Below are 27,742 nucleotides of genomic sequence, written 5' to 3' on the forward strand. Positions count from 1 at the left end.
TTTTGTGAGAAAATTAAATTTTTTTTTTTTTTTTGCATTACATCGTTGGAGCAACATTGTTAAAATAAAGTAATAATACAACTTCAAATTAGCTGTGTTCCATAGCCGAGGTATGGCTTTGCCATCTAAATCTTCCAGACGGTATGTCCCTTTGCCTGCCAGACCGGTTATCTTGTAAGGCCCTTCCCAATTTGCCCCTAGCTTTCCTTCACTCAGCACTAGAGTGTTGCCCATCACCTTCCGCAAAACCCAATCCCCAACCTTGAATTTTTTGGGGTGAACTGCCTTGTTGTACTTCTTGAAAATTCTTGCTGGTATGCCGCGGTGTGGATTAGTGCCTTCATCATGTGTTCTTCTGCAAGGTCTAACTCAAGGGCAATGGCTTTTACGTTTAAGCCCGAGTCAAAATTTTCACTTCGGATGGTGGGCATGCCGATCTCTACCCCAAAATATGAACACATACTTTAGACCTAACAGAACAAAATCTTAACTATATACCATTTAACAATTTCAAAATACCAACAAACAATATATATCTATACTATATATAAAATGAACACTTTTTATGGTGTCTTAAAACCTTGGTTTTTTATGCTACAATGTGTCCACTTTTTTATTTATAATAAAAAAAAAAAAAAAAAGAAAGAAAGAAAGAAAGAAAGATAGATAGATAGATAGATAGATGAGAAAAAAGGACTTGAACCTTGAACTTATGTTAAGTGAAGAAATCTCTTACCCCTTGAGTAGCATACTATATATAATAAATATTTTATTTTATTTTTACTTATTTGAATTGTACACGCATCGCGTGTGCCAACCGCTAGTATATATATATATATATATATATCTAGTATCTACTTCTAAACTTTTCATCAACCTCTGCATGGCTATGGCTCATGAGATTTTCTTCCTCACCATCATAAACCTGATATAATCAAACAATGAAAAATTAAAATTCAAAATTATAGAGTTAAATAGTATATAAAATTGTAAATTCTCACCCCCGTGTTTCATCGGTTTCTTTGTCGATTTCGTTCATGACATCCCAAACCGTCATCCGCGGCAACCAATGAAAAGGGTACTTGTAGCGGGCAACATCCAATATCAAAAGCATGTCTCTGCCTTGGTGATATGCAGCCATTGGTGGAAAAATGACCATCACCCGTCTAAATTTCAAAAAATAATAATAATAAATTTAATTTACTATATTATAACAAAAGTCATAATATCATAAAAATAATTAAATCAATATTCAAATCTAAAACAAAATAAATCAGTAAATTACCTAATTGACCGTCTTCCTAGAGTAGGACAGAATCATATACAACTCTTCTGTTGAAGTCGTTTGGATCACACAGTTTGTAAATTGCTCTAAAGAGCTATGTTGAGCCTTGAATGCTTCAATGTTGACATGTTTCCTAGCAAGTTCAACAAAACCGTCAAATGTGATTCCTTTTTTCTGGACATTCCCCATGATCTCTGAATCCCCGATCATGGGATTCTCAAACCAACACCACGGACCTACAACAAAAAAATAAAATAAAATAATAAAAAATGAAGGAATGAGCATTGAGGCAAAACATAACAAGCATTAATTATTGGAGCATGAGAGAACGAAAGGGCAACAGGAAAGCAAATCAGATATGAGAGCAACGAGCCCCTGGGATGCAGTGTGGTTGCTCTGCCCTTTGCATAGCAGCCACTGCTGTGAGATGTAATAAGGCTCACTTCAGGTCCTATCTCAATGATCCAAATCACTCATTTTTTAGTGTACATCAATTAGTATATTCTCGTAAAAAATTAAGTCAATCAGATATCGATAGCCTCCTAATCAGAACAAATTTATATTCACTTTTATACTAAAAAATACACCAAGCGTTTATTTTTGTAGATACAAATTTGCCCTAAACATAAGTCGATTAATGTCCAATCAATTTGATTTTTTTCAAGAATGTTCTACTCGACGTACCCTAAGAAATAAACGGTTCGGATTATTAAGGAGTAACCCAAAGTGAGCCCTATTACGCTCACAACAGTGGCCACACTGCATCCCCTGCTTATGCCCCTTTCATTTCATTGGCCACCTCATCATTAGTGATGCCATAGTAATTTAGATTTAATAATGTCACATTGAAATATACATGGTAACAAATTCAATTACAAAAATCAATATAACAATCTTTCCTAAATAATTACAAGTTTAACAAATAGAAACTCTAAGACTAAACTGAACTTTTTTAAACACATTGAAACAAGTTTTATACTGAAAATTGAAACAAAATTTAGCAACCTCTTCAGATAAAAAGGGAATTTATTGAAGGAAAACACATTAGGAAAACTAAACCCAACCGCTTTTTTATTAGATCTGAAGGTGGCCCAATGAAATGAAGAGGGGATAGAAGGGGATACTGTTATCAATTTTTTTTCCCCCTCACAACTATCTATACAACCAAAAAAATTATTGCAAATATACTACCCAAAAATTATTGCAAATATACTAACATTTCTCATTGCATAAAAAAGTCAAAAAATAAAAAATCACTAAAAAAATTAAGTTGTAAAACTCACACTCAAATTCATCAAAAATCTGTCAAAAGAAGAGGAAAACAACAAAACCCTACTTGCAACATAAATCAAAAAATTGTTTTAGGACAAATCAACAATAAGTTACCATTCTATGTTTTTTACTTTTCGCACATTTTTTTAATAAAAATTGAAAAAGTTATTCTCAAACACCTTTTATACTTTTACAACATATTTTAATCAAAACCCAAAAAATCACTAGAAAAACACTTCCTAAACGAACCCCTAATCGAAAAACCAATCCAGCCTCAATGGATTGAATACTAGAAAATGAGGCTTTAGACAGAACTTTTAGTGACGGTTTAAAAATCACAAAAAGCTTAAAAAACTGTCGCGAACTTATTTTTTTGCCGACGACATTTGATTTTCGCAAAAAAGACACCGACTAAATATCACTATTAGAGACAGAAAATTCAAGACTGTGCCAAAAAGTAATATTGTACACGACGGTACGTTGCCCATCGTTTTTTTTTTTTTTTTTTTTTTGTGACGCCCTTGGTTAATCCATCGCAAAAGATTTTTTTTTTACTCATTAGTGACAGTCCTTAAACCTGTCACAAAAACTTAATCCTTAATTACCCACACGCCCTCCCCCTCCAACACCCACCCCCACCCCTACCCCCTTTCCCTCTCAGCTCTAAACTTTGGTAATTCATGTTGCAAGACTACTTTACATTTGGAAGTTCAATAAGTTTTGATTATTCACACTACTACAATAATGCTTAAAGATCGCACAAGAAAAATTAAAAATATCTCACTTTTATTATAAGTGTAATTAAAAAAATTAAAATAATATTTCAATCATAGTTAATTTAGTTGAGTGAGATAATATTTATTTTTAATCTCAACATCCAAGTGTGATTATATAATTTTTTTTAATCACAATTTCTATATAAGTGTGATTGTGTATATATTTTTAATTTTATTTTTATATTTATATAATTAGGCATGAGGGTTTTTGAATTTGTCCTAAGGAAAAATATTATAGGTACCAAATTTTCTACCAAACAAATGATTAAATGCCTCACATAAATGTGAGGTCTATAAAATTACGAAGCCACATTTAATCATTTATTTAATATAAAATTTGATATTCCTAACATTACCTTATCCTAAGTGATAAGAAATTGTCTTAGAAATACATTTATAACCAACTATTCAGATCAATATCAAAATCTAAGGGCCAAATATATAACATTGCCTGCCTCTTTGGATTCCTGCTCATGAATACCAATCACACCTCCCCCTATCTTTCACAAACGTCCTCCACTCTCTCTCTCTCTTCTTGGTTTTACCTATGGCAACTTTGTTGAAATTCGAGTGCACTATTTGATCAAATACAAGGTAGATCGGTCGACACAACCAGCGAGAAAGAGAAAGCGCCATCAAGATCGGTATCCTCTTCAAATTTTTCCTCCCTTTCCTTGGCATAGCTAGTGTTTCTTAGTTCATTGTTTGTTTATTTTTTTGTCGATTTTTCTTTTTGGGCATTTTTGTTTTGTGTGTCTCTTTGTATGCATACACTATGTTCTGTAAAATGCCTCACATGTCTCTACATTTTTTTTTCTAAAATGGGTCTCCAAAATGCCTCAATTTTTATTTGGGTTTTCGTTGGGTGTCTAACATATGCGACATGAGAGTGTAATTTTTTAGGGGGTAATCCAATGGCCCCATCAGCATGAGACTCAGGAACAGAATGTTTACAAAAGAGATTAAAATTTGAATTATCAAAGCCCGTGTTTTCAGAAATAGAAGTATGGAAACTATTTCTTTCTCGTTGTAATCTACTGATTGAAAATTCGTCCTGATTACTATTTCTTTTGTTGGGTGGGTGGGTGGGAAGGGGGATTCAATTTTCAAGATATTAGTCTCCTTTCCTTTTTGTTCTTTTTGGTGAATGATTGGTTAAGGCCGTTGATCTAATTACTGAACACGCATGCTGTCACCCCATCTGCAAAAATATGGGCTGATCTTATATTGAAGCAGCCAATTAAAATGTTGATCTAATGCTTCATACCACTCCTTACTTCCTCAAATCTTCAATTAGAGTATCAGATATCTAAATACAATTAAGGAAGTCTGCACTCATCTACTTATACTGACAGAATGGACTCTCAAATCTCTAATATTGTAATAAAAAAAAAAACCATAAAATTCTTAATTCAGCATAACATTCTTTTAAAGTGTTCACATCCAAAAAACTATTTCTGAATTAATAAATTTATTGTAGCATATTCATACTAGTATATTACAGTCTCTCCTTGAGCAATCAATGTCAAGGTATGACATGTGATCGCTCAGATTTTACCAAAATATTAAGCAAACTTAATGGAAAAGTCTATATTTGGGGGAAATTATTAAGAACTGGACCAATTTGTAATAATTCTCTACAACTCTTTTTGTACGAAACTTTGTGTTTGCATGATGTTATGCTATTACATGATCAAACATGACAACAAATTTTGTTTATGGACTTGTTTAAATGAATTTACTCAACAAGTAGATTTATCTGCATCATGCCTCTTCATTCATAAGTATCTCAACCTTAAGTGGTGTTATGACCACCTTGAAAGGTAACTACAAGCTTTTTGGAATATAATGTGCCTATTACTACCAAAACATAAATAGAACATGTACTAGAAAATGTCTCTAGCTCTGTCAGCAAAGCTTGTTAGAGATGGAATAGAGACTTGGGTTCTAGTCAAGTCACCCTTTGAGCTTGAACATCATCTCATGAACTGAGTTTATGTTGGCCTTCTATGACCTGAGTTTCTGGATCAGATATAGGGGGTTCTGAAATGGACAGTAGGAGAATTACTACCAGTCCTTGGCTGTGATGACCGAGAAAGGTTTGATTGTGTTTCTCATTTATATTATGTAATTTGTTTCTCATTTACAGTGTAAATTGTTTCTCATTTACTTCTCACAACCAAGAATATTGCCTCAATTAAAATTTGTCTCTTTCCCCCTCTATATTTTGTGTCTTCATGCATACACCATGTTAGGTAAAAGCCTTAATTAAAATAGTTTATTTTCTTTTGGTTAAACCAGTTGTTTATATAATTCTACTTTTTTGTTGTTCAAATAGTGAGTGAATCTATTATAACGGACCAAGTAAATTACCAAACAACCTTTCCAAAATGTAGTGTGTGGTGGTAAGTTTAGCAAAAATAGAGGTATATTCAAATGGGTAATGCAAACAGTGGGAGTTGGATATTATTTTTAGTAGGCAATTTTTAGGGAGTTGATTTTGGATAATGGATAATGGAGCTTGCTTACTTATATTTTCTATTCTTTGGAATAACATAGGCACGAATTTATTAAGATCATTTGAAACTTTCATTTGCCTCTAAGATTAAAAATTTAAAACTTCCACTCTCTCTATGTGATGCTTTTAATTTTATTTTTGGAGATGTAGGCCCCCAAAGTTCATCAAGGACCAAGGTTGAGAGCTGTGAGTTTTCTCTATTCCAACTGCGCCTTCCAGTAAGTTTCTCCTTTATTCCCAATTTTACTACCTTTAAATTAAGTTCCATTTGGGTACTCTCTCTCATGCTTTTGTGTTTTTGTGGGTATGCTTTCTTTCATATTTGTCAATTGATTTGGTAAGCAATTTCATCAAATTTTTTTTTTTGTTAACCAATGCTTTTATCAATTGATGTCATGAAATGGTTATGTAATATATCTTTTTTTGTTTCAAATTAGAAGGTACTCCCTATCATTTTATTTTTCCTTTAAAATGAGCGGTTTCTTCACTACATAGCTGTGGTGTGTCAACCTCTTAAGCAATTTCGGTGTTCATATTAATTCAAACCATGGACAATATCAATATCAACATCAATATTGAGGCCTAATTTTTACTTATTACTATATCTAATTTCTTCATAATAAAATGCTTTTGTATCATGTTTAACAGCTGGATAAACGGTAATATTAGATCCATATACCAATTTTTTATTTTATTTAATCTGCATTTTCTTAATATGAGTTGTACTACATGTAAATATGACATAACTTTCATCATTGTAGTTTTTGTATGTTTTTTTTCCTCTAAATTATCTGCCAATTGGGGTTTTGTACTAAAAAGACAATCTCCAACACTAGAAAATGTACTGATACAATGCCATCGAAGTTACAAAAACACATACACGTACCCTGCATCTGCAGCTGGTACTCTAAGCAGTTGCTTGTCTTTGGGCCCATTGTCCTATGCTACCATGGTGGTGAACTGAAGGAAGATTGGTTGCTGATGGATTATATGAGAGCTCTACAGCAACTTACCATTTTCTTTCAATGGTCGTCATCCCTGTTCCTATGCTTGTAGAGACCTCAGCTTCAGCTTTAATCTTACAAGCCTTACATCAGTTCACATTTGCAGCCTTATTAGCAACCTTAGTGACACGTGAATGTGACCCCCCCAAAAAAAAAAAAAATTGACAAGAAGTTCTGTTAGCACTTGATCTTTTCTTGTAACATGTAGCTTGAATTGTTCATATTCTTTAACATCTCTTGTGGTCAAAAGTTATGAATCTCTTGATTGCCTATTGTAATATCTCTTCACTTTCACATATACATCATGCACTTTGATCATGTAATGCAAGTAGTTTTTGTGAATATTATTTGCACATAGATTGGCAAGCATAAGTTATCGCTCTTTAAGAGTGTTGTGTTGATTTTTGATGCGTATCAAGAATATGGATATGCAAGCTTCAAAGGAATTCCTTGCTGAACTGAAGGTGTAGTATTTGATATGGATTTTGTTAACATTTAGAACCTAGAGTAATTGGAATTGATTTCATTTTTGGGAATCCTTTTTATTTTTAATCCTCCAGAATTTAACATCATATTATGGTAATTTGATGACCATTATATTTACATTGTGCCATTTACCAGCAGTTAGAGTCCTCGGGCTTTAGATGGAGTTGGGACTTGCTCTGTTTTTTCTCTGTTGGCTACTTGTACCTAACCACCACTGTACACACTAGGGAAAATGATATCAACCTTCACTTGATCAACTCACACAACACATCAAACTGGGGTTGAACTCCATTAAACACACACTCAATGATTATTATTTGTGGACTGCTTTAACTCATAAAACAGGGCACCTCAATATATAGCTACATAATAAACTTTCATGTGGTGTAAACCTTTTGCACTGTGACTTGTGGACGGACTCGTGCAATGTATTACCTGTTTAGTCTAATCTGGTTTTAAAATTACTCGACTGCACCCAAATAGCAACTCTTAAGTCTTGCTAGTAGATTATGTTGACAACACATCACCACTATGACTATTGTATTGTTCATGTGGCACAATTTGAGTGCCTTACTGAAGTAACAATGCCCAAATGGTTTCCTATAAAAATTGGTTTTTAATGTTAGTTAATTAATTTGAATCTTTCAATTGGAGTCATAGAACTTTTTACAAGATTGTATGAAGTTTCTTCGTTTTACATGGCATATTTTTCAGTGGTGATTTTTGCCTGCAGGCTGCATTCCAGTAGTGATTATTATGTGTGAATTTCAGAATTTGAAAAATACGTTCAAATTTGCTTGGGTTTCAAAATTTTGTTTTTAAATAACATGAGTTTGGTTAAAAAACTTTAATTATTGTCATTAGACTTGAATGTTCTCCAAAGTTTTCTCTTGGAAGGTCAAAACATGAAATAATCTATATCCATTAGTGTCTAGTTAAACTTTTAGTATTTTATTTCAACATTCTTATAGAGTATTTTCCTACTTTGAATCGTTTAAATGTTAGGTCGTTACCCTCAAGTAACGCGTTGCGCTTGCCTCCTGATGTTTCAAAAAGTGAGCAAGGGGCGCTGCATCGACGCTTGGGTGCGGTGAAAAACGGGCAAAGGTTTCCACGTTTTTTTGGAAGCGCAGGTAAAGAAGCTAGTTCAAGACTACAGGTTTATGGTAGCCACTTGGAATATAGGAACCTTAACTGATAAGACGGTGGAATTGGTAGATGTTATGATTAGGAGGAGAGTTAGTATAGCTTGCGTACAAGAAACTAAGTGGACGGGTGAGAAAGTTAGAGAAATTGAGGATACTGGCTTTAAACTGTATTATAGTGGTAACGACAGACGCAGGAATGTGGTAGGAATCATAATTGTCAAGGGTCTGGTGGAGAATGTAGTGGCGGTCATTAGGAAAGAGGATAGGATTATGTTAGTTAAACTAGTTATTGGAGGGAATATAGTAAACGTTATTAGTGCATACGCCCCTCAAGTAGGATTAGATGATCAGACTAACAAGGATTTTTGGGAGCAAATGGATGAAATCTTACAGGAAATGCCCGTAGGAGAAAACCTGGTTATAGGTAGAGATTTTAATGGCCATGTAGGCATAGATAAACTAGGCTATGAAAGGGCGCATGGTGGATACGATTTTGGTGACAAAAATTAGGTAGAGATTTTAATGGCCATGTAGGCATAGATAAACTAGGCTATGAAAGGGCGCATGGTGGATACGGTTTTGGTGACAAAAATGAGGCTGGAGAGAGTATCTTAGATTTTGCGTTGGCTTCTGACATGGTGGTGGCCAATACTATGTATAAGAAAAGGGAGGAGCATTTGATAACTTTTAAGAGTGGGTCAGTTAAGAGCTAAATAGATTATTTCTTAGTGAGAAAAGTAGACCGCCTAAAATGCAATGATTGTAAGGTGATTCCTGGAGAGAGCCTGACCTCTCAACATAGGATTTTGGTACTAAATTTATGTTTTAGAGGGCAATACCAAGATAGGAAGGATGGTGGGCGTCGTAGGACGAGATGGTGGGACCTAAAAAGGGATAAATTAGAAATATTTAAGAATAGAATGGATAAGGAAGGTACTTGGGACTTGGAAGATGATGCTAACACTATATGGAACTTGATGGCTAATTGTATGAGGAGAATCTCAAGAGAAGTGCTTGGAGAGTCGAAAGGGACGGGACCCAACGCCGGGGGAACTTGGTGGTGGAGGGAAGAGGTTCAAGCGGTAGTTAAGGCAAAGAAGGAGTGCTTTAAAAAGTGGTAGAAGGATAGAACTGAGGAAAACCTTAAGAGCTATAGATTGGCTAGTAAGTCAGTCAAAAAAGTAGTGAGAGAGGCTAAGTTGAAAACTTATGATGACCTATACACTAAACTAGATAGTAAAGGAGAGAAGAGAGTAAACAAACTTGCTAAGATACGAGAAAGGAAAACAAGAGATTTTAATCAAGTTAGGTGCATCAAGAGTGAGAATTCTAAGATTTTGGTGAAGGAAAGATGGAAGAACTATTTTGAAAAACTATTTAATGGGGAATATGGAGGTACGACAGTAGGGGAAGAAATAGCTAGTAATACGATAAACCAAGACTAGGTTTTATCGCAGGATTAGAAACTTTGAAATGGAGATTGCACTTAAGAAGATGAAATCAAATAAGGCTTTAGGACCCGATGATATCTCTATTGAAACTTGGAAGTGCTTGGGTAAAAAAGAGGTTGCTTGATTGACTAGATTGTTTAGCAAAATTTTGTTAACTAGGAACATACCAGATGAGTGGAGGAAGAGTATTTTAGTGCCAATATATAAGAACAAAGGAGATGTCCAGAATTGCAACAACTATAGAGAAATCAAGCTAATGTGTCATATAATGAAAGTGTGGGAGAGGGTGATGGAACACCGATTGCGAGATATAACAGAGGTGTCAGAGAATCAATTTGGGTTTATGCCCGTCAGGTCAACAATGGAAACGATTTATCTTTTGAGGAGAGTAATAGAAAAGTATAGAGAAAAGAAAAGAGACATTCAAATTGTGTTTATTGACCTTGAGAAAACATATGATAGAGTGTCCCGAGATATAATATGGTGGGTGTTAGAGAAAAAAAGGGTGACAAAAGGCTACATTAATGTGATTAGGGACATGTATGAAGGGGTGGTGACCACTATTAGATCGTCTGTTGGAGAGACAAATGAATTTTCTATTACTGTTGGATTACACCAAGGATCTACCTTAAGCCCTTATCTTTTTGCTTTAGTTATGGATGAGTTGACGAGAAATATTCAGGATGACGTGCCATGGTGTATGCTTTTTGCAGACGATATCGTGTTAGTGGATGAGACTAGAGGAGTTAATACAAAGTTGGAGATTTGGAGAAGAGCTCTTGAATCTAAAGGTTTCCGGATAAGCAGAAATAAGACAGAGTACATGGAGTGTAAATTTAGCAACAGTAATAATGAAGCAGAGGAGAAGTGAAGATTGAGAACCAAGAATTGCCTAAGAGTGAATATTTTCGTTATTTAGGGTCGATTATCACAACAACGAGGGAGATTGATGTGGATGTGGCCTATAGGATTAAAGCGAAATGGTGTAAGTGGAGAAGTGCGTCTGGGGTATTGTGCGATAAACGAATACCCACTAGACTCAAAGGTAAGTTCTATAAAATGGCTATTAGACCAGCGATGTTGTATGGGACGGAGTGTTGGGCAACCAAGAAACATGTAGATAAGATGAGTGGCTGAGATGAGGATGTTAAGGTGGATGTGTGGCAAGACTAGACAAGACAGAATTAGGAATGTGTATTCGGGAATGGGTAAGAGTAGCACCGATAGAAGATAAGTTCAGAGAGAATCGGTTGAGATGGTTTGGTCACATTCAACGGAGACCAACAGAGGCAGTAGTGAAAAGATGCGATGCTGTAACAATAGAGGGGAGTGTTAGGGGACGGGGTAGGCCTAGATTAATGTTGGCTAACGTTGTAAATAGATATATGGATCTACTTAATTTGACTAACGCAATGTTGTCAAAGGCGCGCCTAGGCGCAGGGCGAGTCGAGGCGCACCATCTGCGCCTATCGAGGTACCAGGCGAGGCGACTTCATCCAGGCGAGCGCCTTAGACGCGACTGGATCAAGGCGCGAGAGGCGCAAGGCGATTGCCTATGCGCGACTGAGTGTTCAAGTCGTTGATCCCATCTAACGACTCAGATGAACCTAATCGACCTAATCGAAGGCCTCGTAATCATAAAGGATTACGATTCATGGACTATATGAGCCAAATAGGGCTCAGATAACCCTAATCGAAGTCGCCTCTTCCTGTCTTCCTCTTCCTCCGCGACTACGATCAACTTCGATCAACTTCGCACGTTCGATTAGGGTTCGCAGGTTCGATTCGCAGGTTCTACTTCGATCAACTTCGCAGATTGACTTCAGCTCTGTGATTCGCAGGTTCGACTCTCTCCCCTTCCCCTTCTTCTTCGTCTTCGATCTGGACTTCACTCTCTGATTTAATTTTTTTTTTCTTTTATTTTTTTTTTGAACTGTTTTGCTTTTATTTATTTTTTTTTTCTTTTATTTTTTTTTTCAACTGTTTTGCTTTTATTTATTTATTTTTTCTTTTTTTTTTTCAACTGTTTTGCTTTAATGTTTTATTTTTTTATTTTTTTTTCAATTATTTGAGTTGAGTCTGAAAAAAAATAGGAAGCCTAAAATTGATTATGATAAATAAATAAATAAATTAATTCATAAATAAATAAATAAATTAATTGATTATGATAAATTAATTAATTCATAAATAAATAAATAAATAAATTGATTATGATAAATAAATAAATAATTTTTTTTTCAATTATTTGACTTTCGTAACCCTGATTATTACATAAACAAATAAATAAATTAATTAATTCATACATAAATACATAAATAAAAAAATAGATATATTACATTCATTATGATTATACTGAAATTGATTCATCATTATACTGAAATTAATTAATTCACCTTTAATTAAAAAAATAGAAAATTTATTCATAACATTAATTAATTCATACATTACATACATTACAAGAAAATTAAATGTAACATAAGAATGAATGTAATGGAATGTAATGTACATTAATTAATTAATTCATCATTAATTAAAAAAATAGAAAATTGATTCATACATTACATACATTAATTAATTCATCACATAACATGTATTACATTCATTATACTGAAATTATTTTTTTATTATTTATTTTTTGTGTTGTGTAGCAAGTACTAAGTAAAAAATGACATCGGAAAGTAATAGAAAAGATCCGGCGTGGCAATATGCCCATTTGGTGGAGGAGAATAATTTAAACAAGTTTGAGTGTAATTTTTGTGGTAAAGTATCAAATGGAGGTGTTTATCGGGTGAAACAACACCTTGCGGGAGGTTATACAAATGTCACTGTTTGCCCGAAGTGTCCTTCTCATGTAAGAGAAGAGATTAGAGAGTTCATGTCCAAAAAAAAGACACAAAAAGAAGAAATGAACATGTTGCCTGATTTCGATGACATGGACATGGAAGATGAAGATGATGATGTCGTTGAAATCAATGTCAATCAACACCGCAAGTTGACAAGTAGTAGCCAAGGTTCATCCAAATCCAAATCCAAATCAAAAACGCCAAAGAGAAAAGGGCTTATGGATGTTTACTTCACACCCAATCCTGAATCAGTGGTGAAAAATCGAAAAGACCAAGCAAAAGGGAAACAAACCAAAATTGATGCAAATGACCCTTATAAAAAAAAAATGAGAGCTCGGGCACTACAAAGATTTGCAAGGTGGATGTATGATGCTGGCATCCCTTTTAATGCAGTAAATTATGAGAGTTTTGGACCAATGATTGAAGCCATTGGCCAATATGGTCCTGGTATGAAGCCACCGACATACCATGAAGTGCGGGTTACCCAACTCAAAAAAGAAGTGAAACATACTGAAGATTTGATGAAGTATCATAAAGAGGATTGTGCAAAATACGGGTGTTCCATAATGGCAGATGGTTGGACTGATAAGAGAGGAAGGACATTGATTAATTTTTTAGTTAATTGTCTAAGAGGAACCATGTTTGTTGAGTCGGTTGATGCTTCTAGCTATTCAAAGGATGGGCAAAAGCTATTTGAATTACTAGACAAGTTTGTGGAGAAAGTTGGAAAAGAGAATGTGGTGCAAGTTATCACTGATAGTGCTGCAGCTAATGTGTTGGCGGGTAAGAATATTTCCTCATTTCTTACATCAAAATTGTTTACTCATAGTTTGTTTTGTATTTAAAATTTAAAAACTTGAAAATAATAATTCTTCATTATTGTTACATTATAGGGAGGTTTTTGGAAGCTAAGTATGAACACTTGTATTAGACACCATGTGCTGCTCATTGTTTGGACTTGATGTTAGAAGACATTTTCAAGATACCTAGACTGAAAAAGACATTTGAAAGGGGTATTGCAGTACATGGCTACATTTACAATCGGCCTACGTTGCTAAACATGATGAGGCGCTTTACAAATTTGAAGAATTTGATCAGGCCTGCAAAAACTAGATTTGCAACCGCCTTTTTGACTTTGTCTAGGATGCATCAACAAAAAAACAATTTGAGAAAGATGGTCACCTCCGAAGACTGGACCTCAAGCAAATGGGCAAAGGAGCCACAAGGTAAAAGAATGGCACAAACTTTGTTGATGCCTTCATTTTGGAATACTGTTGTGTTTGCCCTTAAGGTCTCGGGTCCTCTTGTCAAAGTGCTTAGATTGGTTGATACTGAGAAGAAACCTCCCATGGGATACATTTATGAGGCAATGGATAGGGCAAAAGAATGCATTGCAAGTTCATTTGATCATAAAGAAGAGAAGTATAATGAAATTTTCGAAATCATTGACAAAAGATGGGATGTTCAATTGCATCGACCTTTACATGCAGCTGCACATTTTCGTAACCCAGAATTCTTTTACCCAAAAGCGTTGGAGGTGCAAAGAGATCATGAAGTGATGAATGGGTTTTATGAATGCATGCAAAGGTTGGTCCCGGATGTCACTGTTCAAGATCTGATCACTAATGAGATGAGTATTTATATGAAGGCTGAGAGTCTTTTTGGCAAGTCTGTTGCGATTAGGCAAAGAAATACAAGAGCACCAGGTAATATATTATAGACTCATAGAGTTTATTTTTAGTAATACTTTTAGTAAAACTCAATACTTGGTAACAATTATTTCTAACTAGTGGATTATCGCAGCTGATTGGTGGGCATCATGTGGTTCTTATACTCCAAACTTGCAAACTTTTGCCATAAAAGTCCTTAGCCTAACATGTAGTTCATCGGGTTGTGAACGAAATTGGAGTGTATTCGAACATGTGAGTATTTAACATTCTAACTAATTTTTTGTTCAATTCAAATATTTTTTATTCTCATTATATAGAATTTAATATCTTTTTAATAATTGCAGCTTCATAGCAAGAAAAGAAATAGATTGGAACAACAACGTCTCAATGATTTAGTGTATGTCAAATACAATAGAACATTGAGATTTAGGTATGACATGCGCAACACTCTTGATCCCATATCTTTGCAAAATATTGATGAAAGCAATGAGTGGTTGCTTGGGAGGATGGATGGAGAATCAGATGAAGATAATGAGCCTGTGTTTGATGATGATGATGGCTTGACGTGGGCCACTGTTGCTAGAGCTTCTGGAGTAGAAGAAAGTAGCCATGCAAGTAGAGCAACAAGTTCACGCTCAAAGGCACAACCGAGGATATCTAAATCATCAACATTGACTCCACTTCAATTAATAGATGAAGAGGAAGCGGGCTCAGATGACACAGAGGAGGAAGATGTTGAGGGATACAAATCAACTGATGAAGAAGAAGATGATAGTTTGCTTGCCATTGATGTTGAGGATGATGATTGACTGACACCGACCTAACCTACCCTTTCTTTTGATATTGATGTTTTTAAGTGTTAAGACATATATTAGTATTTGTTGGATATTTATGTTTTAGATGTTTAGTGTTTATGTTTTTATTTTATTGAATGTGGATTATTTGATCTTTGAAAATTGAAATGTTATGTAATATGCACTTTCATAGCTTTGAGAATTATTCTATATTTTGTCTTGAATCTTGATTACTTTTTATTTTTTAAAAAATTGTAATAGTACTATGAATGATTAGTCTATATTAATTTTTCTATTTTTTACGAATACTGTGCGCCTTACTTCAATAAAGCCCGCGCCTCGCCTTGCGCCTTGCGCCTAGGCTCCAAGAGACCTTCGGCGCCTTAGTGCGCCTTGAGCCTTTAAAAACACTGGACTAACGAAATGGCCTTTGATAGGGCAGCGTGGAGAAGGAGGATTCATGTAGCCGACCCCATTTGATGGGACTTAGTGCTTGGTTTGGTTTGGTTTGATTTATTCTTATAGAGTTTTTACTGTAGCTGAACATACTCAAACCTGCATTAAATTTGCAGTTTGGCATTGACAGGAAGGGACTAATTGACCTTAATATTTTTGCTTTGACATGAACTAACACATGGGATAGATTTGAGTTCCGTGTCCACAAGCAAGTGATTGATCTCTTCAGCTCCTCAAATGTGGTTAAGCAGATCACCTCTATCACTATTGAAACTGGTGTTGAGGTTGAGGTTAAAATTGCTGATTCTTAAAAAATAGTTAGTGTTATGTGAACCTTTTTCTTTGATGTTTAACATGGGATCAAGATTTGTAGTAGCAACTTACTTGGTCAGAGTTTTTATCAATTACAATTTTGAAGTTTAAAAGTTAAAGTTTGATGTGACATACACCTTGTGATGTTATGTTTTTATTTTTAAGAAATTCAAATGCATGCTATTTTTTTATATTTTTGATCCGCTGATGGTTGGGAAACTCTCTTGGGGTATTGATATCTGGAGATTGGTTTGTGTTTGAATATTGTGCATTAGGTGAAAACTAGTTACATAGACTGGTTGTTAATGGTGTTTTTGTTGGTTTGTCTGTCACTTTACCAGTTATTTTTAAATTTTTTGTTGGTTTGTGTATTATGTTTTTTTTCTTTGTACTCTCGATACTTTTCTTTTGTTTTAGATACAAATTTGAGTTTTAAATTATTAAAAATTATTAATATTGTTGAAGGATGTTTTATATAATTTTGTAAAGAATGTTTGGTTGACACTGTATTGTTATAGGGTACATATATATTATTATTCGTATATATGATTTTATGAACGTGAATGTGTGTGGATGCGGATGCGGATGCATTTTATTGTAGAAAATATTAATAATTTGTATAGGGAATAAATTAATGAAATATATATATTTATTTTATGAAAATATTTTTTTTTGTGACAGTAATAAACCGTCGCTAACGCAATCATTATTTCTTTGCATTTTGTTAGCAACGGGTTAACCTGTCACAAATATTATCTTTAGTGACGGTTTAACTGATGCGAACATATTATTGATTTAATTTTATTTTTTTGCAACATTTAAGACCGTTGCTAATAATACTTTTTGCGACGTCAATTACCATCTCTAAAAAAGTTTTTGGTGACAGCATCCTAAACCATTGCTAAAAGTGATGTTTTCCCCACTTTTTTGTGTCAAGTTATAACGTTGCAAAAATCATTGATTTATTGTTGCTACAAGAAAGCAACGGTTTGTAACCGTCGCAAATATTTTTTGTCACGCTCCCTTTCGCTACCCTCCATTTTCTGTCGCTATTCCGTCGTAAAAAGTCTTTTACGACATGTGAACCTTTTGCTACAACGACATGTGGATCTTTTACGACGTTTGAGACCATCGCAAAAAATTCGATTTTTAGTAGTGTGCCGAACTAATAATCTACTGAACCTCACATATGGAGGCGATTAAGCATGAACCTTAGACACATAATTGACCCATATTATAACAAGACTAAACTAAACTAACCCAATCCATAAAAATTAAGTCGAGTTCCTTCATTTTTAGGATCTTTTGAACACTAGGGATAAGCTAATAAAGATAAAAAATCAAAAAATTATTAAAAAAGTTAAAAATCCTCTACTATTCAAAGGTAGCTTGTGGAGAAAGCCACTAGGGCAAAATGAATTCAACTATCTAAAAAGTCAAAAAATTAAAAGTCAACGAGTCAAAAGGGTGAAATGGTCATTTTGATTTTACTACAATATTTTATTACACATTTTTCGTAAAAAGTCAAAAAGTTATTCTAAACATACATATATATTTTTTTTCTCTATTTTTTTAGCTAAAAAGTCAAAAAGCGCATTTATATAGTACATCCCAAACAACCACCTAATTTGAATCATTTTAGGTTGATAAAATACTCAATATTGATTCAGGACATTCCAAACAGGACCTTAAAGCCAAAAAACTATTCTTAAATAAAAATTTCAACAAATATACTCCTTCCGTCCCAAAATATTAATCATTTATTCTATTTTTTTATTGTTCCAAAATATTAATCTCTTTTCAAAAATCACCTAATTTGAATCATTTTAGGTTGATAAAATACTCAATATTGATTCAGGACATTCCAAACAGGACCTTAAAGCCAAAAAACTATTCTTAAATAAAAATTTCAACAAATATACTCCTTCCGTCCCAAAATATTAATCATTTATTCTATTTTTTATTGTTCCAAAATATTAATCTCTTTTCAAAAATCAAGTACAAAAATAATATAAATTTCCTATTTTGTCCGTTTAAATTTATTAACAACATAAAAAGTACAATTATGACATTGATATTTTTCAAAAAATATACTATCAAAGGGTAATTTTGAAAAATTAATTTTTTTTAAAGTAAAAATATACTATCAAAGGGTAATTTTAAAAAATCAATTTTTTTTAAAGTTTAATAATTGTACTATCAAAAAAGTTAAATTTTTCAAAACGGACTATTATTTTAAAACGGAAGTACTTTTTTAAATCATTGATGATAACTAACTTTACTCCTACAGAAGGTGAATCAAAGTCAAAGACCAAGGAAATCATTGAAAACTGATGGTTTTGAATTCTCACAAATTGGCAATCTAATTTGAGAGAATGATTTAAGCTTGATGGATTTATTTTGAAATCGATTTCAATAATTTAAATTATTCATTTTTTATGATTCATTGATTAGAATATCCATATAAAAAATTAAAATAATTGAAAATGGGTAATTACATGTTCGAATTACATTTTTGTTACAAAAAATAAATGATTATTCTGAAAATTATATTTATTGTCCATTTTACTACCGATATCTAATCATTTTAAATTTTTTCACAAATATACTACTTAACAAATCTTAAAAGGTAACTATTCAAATAATGAAAATCAATCCCAAAATTAATCCATCAAACCCAAATTATTCTCTCAAGTTGAATGGGTACTTGAATCCAATCACAAAAGCAAACAAAACCCGCCAACCGCCCGCCCCCGCCCCCCTCCTCTCTCTCTCTCTCTCACACACACACACACATATGTGAGTACCTGATAATTCTCTCAAGTTCTCACACACACACATGTGAGTACCTGATAATTCTCTCAAGTTCATTGTCATGGAGCAAAACCCACCAAGTTCAAAAACGTTGGTGGAGCAAAACCCATCCACCAACGTTTCTAAAAAGCCAATGATTTTGTTTCTCAAGTTACTTCCTTTAATCTGATAAATCCACCAAAACACCATTGTCATCGAGTTTACTTTACTTCAATTTCTCATTTACTCGATGAACGGGGAGCAAATATTCCGCGGAGCCCGTACTCCTTTCGTCCAAGCTCCTCGTTTGTCTGATCAACTGCGAGCACAACGGCGGTGAGCTATCCGGTGATGTGTGGCCGGAAAACCCCTCCGACGGTCAAGTTAGCACACACTCAGGGATAGAGAGAGAGAGGAGAGAGTTGAGTGTTTTTGGTTTATCTCACCAAATGATGTTCTCCCTCCAGCATGGGGGGCGCAGCCATGCTTATATACTTTCTGCGCTCAACTCTGCACCCATTAGTCTTTCAACACGTGGAGCTGCTCTCCCATCTGTCAGCACAAATCCAACGACCACCACCTAACCAAACCGTCAGACAACATTAGCGGGAACTCGACAGCCCGGCGACATTACCTCGGCCTTCTACGACCGTGCTGCGTAACGTGCCTGAGTGCTCCACTCGCCGAGCTCCATAACGGCCGAGCTCGGTAGCATTCCGGCAAAGTTGAGTTCAAGGCAGGTCGGCCGGTGAACAGAAGACATTCCCCGCCGAGCTACGCGTGCGTCCCATGGAACCCGGGTTGGCAGGCGGTCAGCTCGGCCAAGTAAGCTCGGTCCAAACATAGGACCTGGACCTCGGGCCTGGGCCTCGACCGAGCAAGATCAACTCCAGGGAAGCCCCAGTTAGCTCGGCCTAAACAAGGGGCCTGAGCCACGACCGAGTGAAACCCACTCGAAACAGGCCCAAATTAGCTCGGCCCAAACGTGCTCGGCCCTATCCAGTCCGGCTTCTTCCACGGCCCAAAGCCAGATTATAAATCTCCCTCTCACTCGATAATGGTTTTGAACAACTAAATATACTACGTGAATCGCAACGCGGCATAAAACGCGTTACCACCAATACCCGGCAACTTCGACACTTGGGTCTCACTTAAAAAATAGACCAAAATTTAATACCATTCTTACACATTCATCAACAAATCATTGGATATTGGATTTAACGAAATAGTAGATATATCTATATATATATATATATATATACCTTTCCAAGGTCGTTCTGGATCAACACGAAGAGCATTAAGCACAGTGCACAAAGTTGCCGGACCACAGAAATTCAAATTCCTTTGCATTCCGAAGTTTTCAATTAGCTTTAATGACCCAAAAGTTGTTCCTCCTGCTATGGCTTCACAGAACATAGCCTAAAAAATTTCATACGAATATCATGAAACTGAAACAGCTAATTTCATTGTTCAAAAAACAAAAAACAAAAAACAAAAAGCAAGAAAAAAACCCGCTAATTTCATTGTTCAAAAAACAAAAAGCATAAAAAACCCACCTCTTCTTTAGTCGAAAATGCAATAGCAAGAGGATCCAATGGCCTCGTATATTGTGTTGAGAAAACACGACGCTGGATTCTCTTTTCCTATTAAAACAAAAAATAGAGAGAAAGAACATTAATCTCAAACAAATAAATACCTAAACAAAAGTATTTGAATACAACTCGAGGTTTGCAAAATCAGATTGAGAACTCGCAACCTCAGTTTTGACATTAATACAATCAAATGACGTGGAAATCTAGCTGGTGTTGCTGAGATCAGTGACAGAGCTCCCAATAGGAGAGAGCTCACCGAGAGGTATGAATTCGTCATGTGTCGCCATTTTTAAGCGAAGATTGGGACTCAGAGAGAAACTTGAAGAAATCTAGACAGAGAGAGCCAGAGAAGGCTTTGAAGAATCTCTGGCTGGATGATTTACTATAGATGTATTCATAGGCCGTTGGTGCCCGGCTTCAATACCAACAATACCAGCATCCGTTATGGTGCCTGTTTGGTTACGGGTATTGTAAAGGAATAGTAAAGGAATAGTAAATTCAACACAATCGCCATCAGTGGCTGTCCAAGGATTGAACACAATCCCCGTCAGTGGCTGAGCCCCGAAAGGACAAGGACGTGCCCCTGGATTTTTGGGAATTTTTTTTTTTTTTGTAAATATAAAAAAATATATTTTAAATAAAAAAAATTACAAAAATATTATTAGAGTGAAATGTCAATGACATTTTAAAAATTATGAAAATAATAATAGTTGTTTTGATTAAAAATGAAGAAATATATTTTAAATAAAAAAAATTACAAAACTATTATTAGAGTGAAACGTCAATGACATTTTAAAAATTATGAAAATAATAATAGTTGTTTTGATTGAAAATGAAGAAACTATTATAAACCATATTATATATGAAAAATTTATAAAAAAATTTTTAATGTAACGATAATGTCATTATTATTGACATCAAGTATAAGTAATCTCATTATAAATATATGAAATTTATTGTATTGTTAGTTACATTTGACATGTGAGGTTCACTCTCTATGTATTTATTTACTATTAATTAGTGATATCACATACAAATGATGACATGGTATTACCGTTACATTGAATTTTTAATCAAGTTTTTGTATAATAATAATAATTTATCATTATATAGTTTATTTTAAGACTTATATCCATATTTTATTATATTGTCTATGATACACTAGTTATAAAAAACATTATTTTTTTGATATTTTTCGAAATCAATTGTAAAAACTTGTGTGAAATATTTTTTTGTAAAAATTTTCGATATTGTAATTAATAAGTACCCCCCCTAATTTAATTTTCTGGCTCTACCACTGCCAATCATGCCTGTTTGGTTATGGGTACCGGTGATGGGTTTAGTAAATGTGCACCATGTTAGAAATGGTTTTGGAAAATATGATTTTTCCTTAATTTTGGTCTAATTTTTAGGTGGAACCCATGGGTCAAATTTGGTGGGTCTAAATGGTAACGCGTTTTATGCCGCATTGTGATTCATGTGGTATATTTGGTTACTCAAAACTATTATCGGGTGAATGAAAAATTAAAGCCAAAGAGAGCTTCATGGAAATGGTATTTTTGGTGAAATTTCCTATAGGTTTGGTTTAAAGCTTGTCCCACATTGATTTTGTGGACAAGTTTTGAGTGGGTTTATAAGGCATGAGATTGTAACTTAGGGAGGACCTCAAGGGCCACCCCAAGTTTGTAGAAGGGAGATGTTATGGGCAAATTGGGCTAGACCCATTGGACCAAAAAATAAACATGCGTCGTCTGTCCGTCCGGGTGGGCTGGGCTTAGCTTGGGCGCAGGTGCGTGGTGTGAGGTTGGGCTTGTCCAGCCCAATACTAATTATTTTTTGGAATTTGAATTTCGAAAAGTAATTTCAAAATTGGCTCCAATTTTTCCCCACCTAAACAGATGTATATCTGTGTGAATTTAAACCAAACAGATTCATATCTGTTTGAAATTTAAACCCAACAGGTTCCTTACCTATTCATTCAAACCGAACAAGTATAATACTTGTTCAAACAGGTTTTGCACCTGTTTAATTCAAATCAAACAGCCACGAATTTTCCTAAATAAAGGCAGTCCCTCATTTGGATTCACTCCAATTTTCATCCCAAATTCTGCCTGCTCTCTCTGCATTTTGCTGCATAATTTTTCCTGTGAGAAAGAGTGTAAACACTAAGTGTGTTCGTTGTGCGAATAATTTGTAGTGCTGCTATTATTCGCAGTTGATCATTTTATACTGGGAGATAGATGTCCATAATCTGAAAGCACCGTGCAGAGGACGAATTTGTCTTAAGGACACAGTATTAAATACTGGACTTGATCAGATTTTTGTTCAATAAATACATAAGGTTATTAATTTATTTACTTTCTATTTTATTATTTTTCTTGGTTCAGATTTTGATTTTGATTTTGTTTTTGTAACAAAATAAAAATCTGTTTTTATTTATTTATTTTATATTCTGGTTTGATTTTTGAAATCAAACAATCTCTCTCATTTTCTTTATTTCTTCTGTTTGTTGTTAAGTACACAAACATAATTTACTCGTAATACAGTGAAGATTGTCCAACACACCAATCATGCCTGTTTGGTTATGGGTATAGTAAAGGTGCACCAGTCATGGGTAGGGCTGCAAATGAATCGAATTATTCATGAACAAGCTCGGCTCGGCTTGGTTCGTTTAGTAAATGAGCCGAGCTCGAGCTCGAATATTAGGCTCGTTTAGTAAACGAGCCAAGCTCGGCTCGTTTATCTTTATTTAAATTATGTAATAAATATATTATTTATATATTAAATAATATAAATAATATTTTTTTATTTAAATAATATAAATAATATTAAAAAAAATTATCGAGCCAAGCCGAGCCGAACCGCGCCAAGCTCAAGCTCAACAAAGTTCGCCTCGGCTCGATTCGTTTGCTACTCTAGTCATGGGTATAATAAAGGTGCACCAATCATGCCTGTTTGGTTATGGGTATAGCAAGAGTGTTTGGTTACGAGACGGTCCACTTTGTGACAGCGACTCCAAATCACCACCATTTATTATTTATATTTTATTTTTTAAAATTTCTAGTATTTATTTCATAAAAATTACACGGCCAGTTGAGGTAATGAAATTATAACATTATTTTCAATATTTTGTATTGAAATAAATATATATATATATATATATACGTATACTTATGTTACATTACACAATTATTGTCCATTCTCTTCTGAATTATCTAATTATTCACATTTTCCCACAATGTTTAGACAAAAATTATATTGATGTTTTGACCAAACTCTTATGAAATTTATATTTATAAGAGAATTTATGTTTATAAGAGTGAGAGATTGTTGTTGGCCGTGGTAGACTAATGGCGAGATCTATCTCGATGATTTCAATAATTTATCTCTTCTCTAAGTAAATTATTTATGTAAGAATTTAAATGGGTCACTTACAAGTATGTTCTATTAATTAGATTTATTTATTCAAAAGTCTTGACGAATAGATTTATCACTGTAAATTTATTCATAAAAATAAGAGAGTGATAAATTTATCACTGAATAAAAAATGAATAGAACTTAATGGTATTTAAGTCTCTTTAATGGGATTAGTTGGTAATTATCCTAATTTAAATTGGTTAGACAATTATAGTTACTAATCGGATTACATTTTGTTTTTAAAAAAGTGTAACGACTTGAATGATTGTAAAAATTGACCACCCATTATTTTGAAAATAAACTAATAGAATCATATGTGGTTATAGTTATTCAATTAATTTAAATTCTTATATAAATAATTATTTCTCAAAATTTAAAAAAATAAACGTTTCATATTATCGAGGTGAGTCATATGTTGACCCACTTAGGTCCACCAACACCATCTAATTAGAAATTTCTATTTACAGATATCTTTTTCTTAAATGGGTGCATCAATGATGGATTAAAGGAGTGTTGGGGATGATCGTAAGTCTAAAAGTTAAAATAATAATAATAAAATCTCATATTATATTATTAGTTAGTATGATAATTTTAAAATTATATGAGTTAACTCTTCAAATTTATATATTCACATACTAAAATTATATATGTGATGGAAATTTTAAAAATATAGTCAAATTGTATTAAAAATTATCTAAAATTTTAAGTCTTCAATTACTATTAATCTGTTAGCAAAAATCTGGTTAGGGCCAAATCGACAAACGAGTTTCGACAGAAAACCCAGAATTTCACAAACAACAACAAATCAAGCAATTGTGGTTTGAATGTCCTATGCCTTGATAGATTCAAGGACTTCTTTGGAAGTTGTAATGCAAAGACATAAATGTGAATAGAAGAGAAAACCATTGTTTAGAAGGTATTAAGATGTGTGCATGTATGCATATGTATATTTGCAAGGTTATTGTACATTAATACAAAGTGAAGTTTTGATAAGTGCTTTTAGAACTAGATTTTGAAGTCACGCCAACATGGTTTTTATACTCATGCACACCAAGGCGATCAAAAACTGTCTCAAAAACCCAAATGGCATAATCTCGACTATTCCAACTATAGAGAGCCTCTAAAAGCCTCTAATCCTTGCATTGGGGACAAAAGTCAAAACGAAATCGGTCCGCCTCCCCTACTTGCCTTCATAAGGAATAGTTTGGAGGAGAATGAATTGCCGTAATATGTTGGCACCAAAGCAAGGTACCATTCCATTTATCCCCACCAGAGAGGAAATTTAATCCCGACGCCCTGATGCCAATTCAATCAAAGAGACGAACACCCGTGTACGGTGTACCATACCACGATATTAAGAGTAATGCTCTCAAAAGTTTGTCCAATCAGCAATATCTTGTGGGATCTTTAGGTGCAAGCGGTTTTTTTTTTTTTTTTTAATGTTCAGTATAAAAAGAAAAGAAAAATAAAATAAAACAAAACAAAAATAAATAAATAAAGAAATAAAACAAAGAAAATAAATAGTATATCAAATGGCTAAATACCCACAACTATAATAGTTCGGCGCAACCCAAAAAATGGCATGTTGGGTTGTCATGCAAGATGAAAAGGCCGCGGTAGGTCTCTGCAGCTACAGTAGATATAATGGAGTGACAAACCATTGCACGTCTATTGCTTTTTAAAAAAAATCCCCACTAGATTGTAATTACTCTACTGATGATTTCTGGTAAAGGTTTTCAAACCAAAATGTACAAGAACCAACGGTTGGTTAACCACCAAAACCACAAAAGGAAAAATAAGAAAATACCAACCAAATTAATACATGAGCTACACAATATGTTAACCAGATTTTTTATTTTTCTCAAATAAAAAAGTTTCATCAAATTACTAAGTAAAATGCAACATTATTATAAGAGTAGAGAAACTATTGATTTAATCAAACAAAACATTAAATAAAAATAATATAAAAAACAATCTAATTAAATAAGGAAAATACACACAGGATAATGAGAAGCAAAGAATACCTTATTTTATTTTTTTTCCGACTCCACTCATGCCATCAAAACTTCCAAGTAAACAACCTATTTTATTACAAATGAAAAGAAAAAAAAATATATAAGAAACTATATACTCTTGATTCCAAGCATTGAAACCTATTAGAAAATAAAACAGTTGCACTCCAAAAGTTCTTGTTCATTAATATATAAATATAAAAAAAAAACATATATATATATGCTCTAATAAAAATAATGCACGGCAAAAAAAATAATTCAAATAGTGAACTTGAATCTAAACAAATATGAACTGAAGAAAAGAATGTAAACCCCTAAGAAGTGTTAACATGTCTAGCAATGACAATGAAGTAGAAACATTACCTGCAGACTGAGGGGGCATGTCTCTCGGCCCTTTCGAGTCTCAACCCATTAAAATGATGAAAACAAAGTGATGAAGAATGTGATCTAGTCTCTGTTTATTATGGGAGATTCTATTCCACACTCTTTTTTTTTTGTCTCTGTGTAAAAAATTAATGAAGATAAAAGTTATGACAATTTTATCATGAAGCCAAATGACCATAATGACCACAAATTCAATCTAGATTTTCTATATACACATCTTTAAAAAACAATAATTCTCAATGCACGTCTTTAAAAAAAAAAAATTAAAATTAAAACTTAGTTCCTACATTGCTTCTCTCTACCTCTATTGTTTTCCATTACTTGCTACACTCCATTGTTACACTCTATCCATTGCTTCCATAAACTACTCTGATATCAAGTACTGAGAAATTGTAAAACATTCAGCACTACAGAACCAATTTAATTTTAAAAAATCAAAATTTAAATATCAAATATTTATAAATAATTCCGAAGTATATAATTGAAAATGTACAATAATTTCGGAATATTTTTTCTGATTGGTGAGTGACTTTTGTTTCTGAATATTTTTTCTGATTGATCTTTCAGTTCCTTCGGATTTCAATGGCTGCCAACAACAGCCCCTCTGCCCTAGAAAAAGAACAGGTACTTCATACATATACAGACATTGACACTATATATGTATGCTTATGAGATAGGCAAAACTATTAACCGGAAAAGATTACTTTTTTTGATGATTTTGGGCAGATCACGAAACCTCTCTCTTTTTTTCTTGAGATCGCGAAATGGAAGAACAATAACATATTATTGCTTTTATTGTTCACAAATACTGTAGGGTTACGGTGGGATGGTTGGGGAAAGAGGAGAGAGAAATTGGGATTACCTGAAAATGCTTGGGGTTTTCGCAGCAATTGCTTTGGTTCTACTCCTCTTTATTCTCTGTATGCGGCTAGGGTTTCCCAGCATCCACTTCGTTTGCTCATATATATATATATATATATAGAGAGAGAGAGAGAGAGAGAGACAGAAGGCTTCAATCTGCAATAGTCCCTGAAATAGTTATGAAATTTAAAAGGAAGGCTCTAGATGAAGGAAAATGGGTGGCAATACATATTAGACCTCGTTTGGAAACAGATTAATTTAGTAATTTTTTGATTATTTGGTTAAAATATAAATTAAAAAAACTAGCATATTTAGGATGACTTTTTAAATTTTTATGAAAAGGTGTGTAAAAAGTAGAGAGAAAAGAGAATCTTTGATTTTTTGGTATGGGTTGTTGGCTTTTTGACTAATTTAATAATTTTTTGACCTTTTAACTAAAAAGAAGGGTTCCCAAACGAGGCCTTAGTGCCACTATAAATGATGTGGTAGTGGTCCCACTCATTGTTACAATGTCATTGTGTCTTTTTTTTTTTTCTTTTTTTAAAAAAAAATAGATGTCACATCATTAGTAATTATTTTAGAGCACCACTTTTAGTAGTCTCTATCATTAGAGCATCTCCAATGCACTAGGCATATAATACTTGTTAGTTAAAATGCCTAGTGTAATT

General features: G+C 33.7%; 2 protein-coding genes and 2 long non-coding RNA genes across 7 annotated transcripts; 3 read left to right on the forward strand and 1 right to left on the reverse strand.

Moving 5' to 3' along the window:
- LOC145798686 (uncharacterized) lies at positions 1 to 27,240 on the reverse strand. 4 transcript variants are annotated; one of them, XR_014340089.1, is made up of 9 exons: positions 27,076 to 27,240; positions 26,193 to 26,329; positions 25,842 to 25,898; positions 20,365 to 20,451; positions 20,071 to 20,227; positions 1,286 to 1,521; positions 1,002 to 1,166; positions 878 to 925; positions 1 to 439 (listed from the first exon to the last, which is right to left on the reverse strand). It is a non-coding gene; the product is annotated as an uncharacterized LOC145798686 (long non-coding RNA). The 4 variants fall into 4 exon arrangements; XR_014340090.1 differs by lacking the exon at positions 1 to 439 and adding an exon at positions 26,516 to 26,595 and having other exon boundaries at positions 682 to 925; positions 27,076 to 27,093; XR_014340091.1 differs by lacking the exon at positions 878 to 925.
- On the forward strand, positions 3,838 to 6,815 carry LOC114272202 (uncharacterized). Its single transcript, XR_003632597.2, has 3 exons — positions 3,838 to 3,977; positions 6,002 to 6,069; positions 6,688 to 6,815. It is a non-coding gene; the product is annotated as an uncharacterized LOC114272202 (long non-coding RNA).
- Positions 12,543 to 13,944, forward strand: LOC145798685 (uncharacterized). The gene is made up of 2 exons (XM_082887291.1): positions 12,543 to 13,566; positions 13,677 to 13,944. Exons 1-2 carry the CDS (start codon positions 12,606 to 12,608, stop codon positions 13,712 to 13,714), a joined length of 999 nt encoding a protein of 332 aa, XP_082743417.1. The 5' UTR covers positions 12,543 to 12,605; the 3' UTR covers positions 13,715 to 13,944.
- Positions 13,745 to 15,452, forward strand: LOC145798990 (uncharacterized). The gene is made up of 3 exons (XM_082888501.1): positions 13,745 to 14,489; positions 14,587 to 14,705; positions 14,798 to 15,452. Exons 1-3 carry the CDS (start codon positions 13,745 to 13,747, stop codon positions 15,260 to 15,262), a joined length of 1,329 nt encoding a protein of 442 aa, XP_082744627.1. The 3' UTR covers positions 15,263 to 15,452.
- Positions 27,241 to 27,742: the final 502 nt, after the last annotated feature.

This window comes from Camellia sinensis, chromosome 9 (genome assembly GCF_055761805.1).
Source record: "Camellia sinensis isolate YWXY chromosome 9, ASM5576180v1, whole genome shotgun sequence".
In the NCBI taxonomy this organism is placed as follows: Eukaryota; Viridiplantae; Streptophyta; class Magnoliopsida; order Ericales; family Theaceae; genus Camellia; species Camellia sinensis.